The following is a 6811-nucleotide window of genomic DNA, read 5'->3' as shown; positions in this document are numbered from 1 at the left end:
GAAAAAGATTGTGTTATGGCCTGTCGTGCCCTGTGTCACCTTAACAGTGCTTCGCTTCCTGATTAAAAAATTTGCAACACTGCAGTCGCTGATTCTGTTGCTGTCATTTGGTTATTTTATTCTCACTTTGAACAAGACAACACAATATTTCTGGGTCTAACATGAGGTCCAAGACTGTCCTGATGCCACATTCTACACTACGCTGAAGACGCTGACACTTAATCACACCTACTCCTTCCTTAGCAGCTGGACATCATCTGATTAGTGAAAATATACTCAAAAACAACTCTTAAAAAAAAAATTATTAGATTTGATTATTTCAAGACAACGAGAAAAGATTTATTGTCTCAACAAATTTGCAGGTTTTCAGTATTTAATTTCCAATCAACACATAAAAGTGGGTCTAACAGGTTTGGATGGTTAAGAGTCAAACTGTGGATTGTGCCTTAACCATTAGAATGCTGTATTTCAGTAAATACAAACATTTATTGTATGCATATGTAAACCGCATAGCGGACCTTGATGACCAGAAACAGACATTCACACTGACTTATAGGCTCTTTGGCCTGCTCCAATGACAAATGCACAGCAATGCAAAACTGCACTAAACAGAATGTTACAGCTAGTTTAGGCCTCTGGTAGATCAAACTGTATTAAACGTGTCACGCTTAGTTCGAGTTTGGAATAATATGTAAACCGAGGGGTCGCCTACATGACGAGCTAAAGACTAAATTCACTTAACTCCACTGTGTTTAGGTCCAGCTGAACATGCAAACTCTACAGAGAGAAGGCCTGAGCCAGCAGATTCACACGATGCACTTTACTGTGAGGCGGCAGGACCAGACTGGAGAAAGAGCACGCCGAGTAATTAGAGGGACGAATCAATTATGAAAGCAGCTCAAAGGTCCATCCTGTCCGTTTCTCGGGGGGAGATGATTAGTCTCTCCTAATGTCCTAACTGGCCTTTTGTGTGCATGAACAAAGTCCTTGTTCCCAGCGGTCTGATGTGACCACATCAGCGCTCGGTTTCAATTAGTGAGTCTCTGCTAAGCCACATAAATGTAAAAAGCCACAAAAATGATGTTTTTGCACACTTTGTATCAATGTTAATACATGGTAACATGAGAATGCTGCCTGTTTGGTTAATACATGACAAATGAATGTAGACACAAAACACATTTTCAGCAAAAGCCGTGACACAGTGCTTTAACTTCAAGTGTTTTACATAATAACACACTGGTGTTAAACATGAAAGTGAAGAAATCAAACATTTGCACATTTTTTTAATGTCAAATACAACCTCACATAACAACGTGCAAACACTTCATCCACACACAGCCTCCCATGGGTGCTATTAAACAACATCCCTCATTAGCAAATAAAACAGTATCTCATTAAGGAGCGGAGGTTTGCTATTTGTCCAGGGATTAATTACAACGTGATACAGTTAATAACACATCCTTTAATCATATCTCAGAGGGGCTCATTAATAAATGTGTTTTGACAAAGTAATGAGGCATGGAGCTGATGTAATTCTGCTTCCTTAAAGTGTATCCAGTTACATAAGAATTATGCAGGAGCTCCGAGTTGGAAAAATCCTGAAAATTATAATTTCCAGTGTTCGTATTGGTGGGGATGATACTGTTGGATGAATACGGCTTTAGTGTGATGGAAACAAATTAAAATAATTCAGATTTGCTGTTCCACTCTTAAACCAGAAGCCAACTTTACAAAAGTCTTACTCTGAAACAGTAGATTTTGCAATTGAAAGTTACTGTAAACTTTTGAAATATGAAAAAGTCCAGCATGTTTTGACTGTCAAACAGAGTGATTCTGTCTAAAAAGATGTGATTCAAAAGATTATGGTCTAGATGTAACGTCCAATAAAAGTAAAACAGCTAATATGAGGGTCACCAAGATGTCCCTGACATGTTTAAAATGTAATATAAATCCTTAACTCAATGAGAAGGGAACTTTATTCATCCCTCCGTTTAGGGAAAGGTCCTCGTGAACAAAACATCATCATACTGACGTACTGATCATCACTCAGTGTCAAATACAGCTCACATCGTAAACTGCACAGAATGAAGAAATGTGTATTTTATTCAGGCTTTTTGTTAAATTACTGATTCGTTCTCTGTTTGACTTTAATTGGCAATCAAGTCAGCAACTACTCTACGTTTGTCTCACACAAAACACTGATGTGAGTACAATGGTGCACTTTTATGTTCCCATTGTTCTTTTTCTGTTTTATCCATTAGAATTTGAAATTGTTCATCATCTGTCTCCTGCATCTTGAGGCCGTTACTTTTGCTGCATCTCATCACCATCGCATCTCAACTCATCTTGTTCATCCGTTTGCTGGTAATGAATTCAGTATTTTAAGGGAACTTCCACCTTATACTGAATACAAGCTGAAAAAGTAAATGTGCTTGTAATATCTCAGAACTTCACACTTTCAGTAATCCTAATAATATCGTTTATCTTTGCGCAGCCGTCGATAATCCCAGAGGCAAAAGGTGACGTAGTCGACCTACGGTTATGGTGACGTTAAATAAAGCGAGTCGAGCAGTTCTCGACACTTCAGGCAGCATCACTTTGAAAGCAACATGTTGTGATTTCTGTAGACACTGACTTAACTTACAATCACACATTTTCATGACTGTCTCATTAAGTTAGGTGACAATGGAAAACACATCTTTCGGCTTCAGTACACAGTTAACCTTGGACCCATTTGTTATTCCACCTGGAGGAAAGTATCCCATATTTTTTCTCGGTATTGCGATTTATTTTTTTGGAATTTCCTGCAACCTGACCTTGCTGACTTTGATCATTCTGAGGAGGAACCTTCACAAGCCCATGTATTTCATCCTGTTCAGTCTTCCCCTCAATGATCTGATAGGAATAACTGCAATGCTGCCAAAAGTACTGTCAGATATCGTCACAGAGACACACAAGGTTCACTACCCTCTGTGTGTCTTGCAGGCTTTCTTGCTCCACATGTACGGTGGTGGGATACTGTTCATTCTTGCAGCAATGTCCTTCGATCGATACGTCGCCATCTGCATGCCGCTGCGCTACAGCTCAGTTATGACTACCAGAGTTGTTATTTGCATCATCTCTCTAGTTTGGGGTCTTGACTTTGTCTTGATTGTCTCCCTGTTCTCCTTGCAGACAAGGCTTCCCAGGTGCAAATCTGTCATTATGAATGTGTTCTGTGACAATCCGTCTCTCCTGAAACTCACGTGCGGGAACACGGCACTCAATAACATCATAGGACTGTTCAACACGGCCGTCATGCAAGCTGTGAGTGTGTCCGTTCAGGCGTTTTCCTACGTTAAAATCCTGATCACGTGCGTGGTCACGAGGAAATCTGAGGCAAAGACGAAAGCCGTCAACACGTGCGTCGCACAGTTGGTGATACTGATCATATTTGAGGTCGTGGGAACGTTCACGATTTTATCTCACAGGTTCAAAAACGTCTCAGCCGACTTGCAAAAGATAATGGGCATGCTAATATTTCTAGTACCTCCGCTCCTGAATCCAATCGTATACGGGTTGTATACAAGTGAAATACGCAACACTCTGCTGAGAGTGTTAAAAAACAGAGTGTCCTTCTAGGTCGTTTCTCCACAAAGACAATGTGTCTTTCTGATTAACAACCATCATTATCTCACTCTGATTCAGTTTAAACAGTATCAGCTGTCCATGAAACCATCGTCATGTCATGAACTTGAACTCAAATCCACTTATTGTTCTTTGTGAAAACTCTAAATGAAAAGGTTGCTGTCTTAGAGTTGTCACTGCTATTTCTGTTTTGACTTACTATGACTTGTTGTAAAATAAAAAAAGAGGTTTTAAGATTGCTAAGATAGCAACTGATGATGATGATGAGATGAAACTGGGTGAAAGTCTGTGAATCTTACTGCAATCACAAAAATGTATTTTGAGTTCGTAGCTCATCTACACTGTGCACTGTGATCTCTTCTTTTGTGTTTTTAGTTGGCATGTAAATCGCTTTGTGTTGTTTAAGCACAGCAGTCAGTATGTGGAAAATATACTGCACATAGTCTAACATGTAATACTTTGATTAGATTTCAATTTAAAGAGTTAAAAGTGACTTGAAACTGTAACCTGTAACTCACTTGTTCTTATCCTCTTTGTATCTGACTGTATTTTAAAACATTATTTTCTGTGAAGATGAGTGAACTTTGTAGCTCATATTTTACATTTCCGTTCACTGATTGTAGTTTATGTTTCATAGTTTCATATGTTTCATTCTGGTGTCCAAACAATTTACATCTACTAATGTGCATTTTAAAAAGAAAATAAAAGAATTCAAAAGATGTTTAAACAAGATGTCTGATGTAGTCCATGAATAAAATCCAACTATGTTCAAACAACATTAATCAATCATCATTGTTATATATGTGAGCTTACATATGAATTCCAATCAGAAGCTTTACTGTCATTATAACGCAGTACAAGACAGCAATTTTTATAGCTTTGATTTATGAACTTATGACATCACTCCCTAAAGTAAAATGTGTGCAAACCAAAGAGTCTGTAAGGACTTTGCAAAAAGTATTAAAGTGTATTAAAAGACATTCTCTAACAGCCTATAAAAGAAATTCTCAAAAGCAGAAGGACATTTAAAGGCTTCATAAATATGTAAAAGGTCTGTGCTTAAATAGTTCAGACCAGGTTGCTTTCTGGAAGTTTGCCGCGACATCTGATGTTAATTTGCATTTTCAGGGCAGAGGACAGACTTCAAGATACAACTGTACTACATCAACATGTAAAAACTGTTCCATAAATACCTCAGAATCAACACGGCAACATTTAGAAAAACAGTAAATACATGATTAACAACAACAAAATGGTAGTAAAAAAGGTTGTAATTTGAAGGACTTGTTTGGCCACAAAGCTTTCTCCTTTTTGGTTTATTACAAAGCTTTCAGGTTGTGGAAATTACATCTCCAGACTGATAGTTGATGAATAGTGCTTGAAAATAATGAATTACAGCTCAGCTGGGGTTTGTTGTGAGTAAATCTTTTCAAATGTTTCTTTTTGGTGAATTTACTCATAGGTCACTGTTCAAAAACTCTAAAATCTGAGATCTTTCCAGGTAAATGTGAGACAAATGTTACGGTAGAAGTCCCAAAACATCTACAAAAATGATTTAAAAGTAGTTTTACTGGTATATACTTGCACATTTGCTGAAAACAGGTCAGAGGCCCTGCTGCCACACTCTCCTGCAGTACGACCTACACCAACCAGTGCTGCTGCGAGACAACTGGTCAGGATGGTCAACAGTCAACCAAGAATCAACAAAAAATAGGTTTGCAATTGATTAGAAGCTGCTAAAACACAAGTGTTAGTGTCCACAGTCAAGAGTGTTTTACATCGCCACAATCTAAAAGACTGCCGTGCAACAAGGAAGCTTCTTCTCCAAATGTGGCACCTTAAGGTTCAACTGAAGTCTGATCACGTGGACAAAGAAAAGGCCTTCAGGAGAAAACAGAAATTGAGCTATTTGGTCACAATGACCAAAAACATGTTTGGAGGCGAAACGGTGAGGCTTTAACCCCGAGAACACCAAACCTACTGTCATGGCGGTGGCAGTATTATGCACTGGGCTTGTTTAGATGCCAGTGGAACTAATGCGTTACACAAAGTAAATGAAAAAATGAAAAAGGAGGATTACTTTCACATTCTCTATAAAAACCTAAAATCATCAGCCAAAATGTTGGGTCTCTGTTTTTAACCACCATTTTGTAATCCCAAGCGATCTGATTGGTTACACGCCACAAGTAACAGCATATTAGTAATGAGGAATAAAGTTATCTTTCAATCAAACATCATGTAAAACATAAATAAACAAAGGTATGTTTTCATTTTTATTGCAAATTTAAATCAGCTATAATTATCCGTAACAGCCTTCTTTATTATTAATAATCTGTATTGATATCAGGGATGCAAGGTGGTGCAGTTGGTCAGCACTGTTGCCTCGCAGCAAGAAGGTCGCTGGTTCGATCTTTCTGTGTTGAGTTTCCATGTTCTCCCCGTGCAGCGTGGGTTCTCTCTGGCTTCTCCAGCTTCCTCCCACACAGTCCAAAAACATGTTGAGGTTAATTGGTGATTCTAAATTGTCCGTAGGTGTGAATGTGAGTGTGCTTGGTTGTCTGTCTCTAAGTGTAGCCCTGTGATAGACTGGTGACCTGTCCAGGGTGTCCCCTGTCTTCACCCTAAGTCAGCTGGGATAGACTCCAGCCCCCCACCACCCTAATGAGGATTAAGCGGTGTATAGATAATGGATGGATGTATTGATGTCAGACCCGAAAAACTCACATCATTTGACCACCACCTCACTGACTGGGAACACTAATAAATGTGATCAACGTCTTTATTTAAAATACTTTAAACTACATTTTTGGGCAAATCCATCGACTTTGTTAACAGCAAATATTTAGAAAACAAAATGAAAATCAAAGCATGTATAAACTGTGCACATTCAACTACATGCAGGGACTCAGACTCTCTTTACGCAATTGGCTCCTCTGTGCGCTGACATCTCATCTCATGGGTTATCTTTGTCTGATATAAAATCTTGTTCATTGGTCATTACGGCACAGCGGGGGTGAGGATCGGAGAACGTACTGCAACAGGTATCAAACCACACCCACATTTCATTCGATGCATTGCAGTCAACTAAAACTGCTTGATAAGGGGAACATTTCTTTCAGGTGAAGATATTTTACCAGTTGGCAGGATTCAGGGACAGCCAGCAACATTTTAAACCTGTATAATT

General features: G+C 38.7%; 1 protein-coding gene across 1 annotated transcript; it reads left to right on the top strand.

Annotated features, from left to right (window-relative positions):
• Window positions 1-2685: 2685 nt before the first annotated feature.
• Window positions 2686-3621, top strand: LOC103353606 (olfactory receptor 52B2-like). The gene has a single exon (XM_008276659.1). The coding sequence runs from the start codon at window positions 2686-2688 to the stop codon at window positions 3619-3621; it is 936 nt and encodes a 311-aa protein (XP_008274881.1).
• Window positions 3622-6811: the final 3190 nt, after the last annotated feature.

Source organism: Stegastes partitus, unplaced genomic scaffold (genome assembly GCF_000690725.1).
Source record: "Stegastes partitus isolate 25-593 unplaced genomic scaffold, Stegastes_partitus-1.0.2 Scaffold78, whole genome shotgun sequence".
Taxonomy (NCBI): domain Eukaryota; kingdom Metazoa; phylum Chordata; class Actinopteri; family Pomacentridae; genus Stegastes; species Stegastes partitus.
This window is presented reverse-complemented; position numbering and strand designations above follow the sequence as displayed.

Excerpts from the sequence above, each read along its gene's own strand:
- LOC103353606 (XM_008276659.1), top strand. The coding sequence starts at position 2,686 with ATGGAAAACACATCTTTCGGCTTCAGTACACAGTTAACCTTGGACCCA.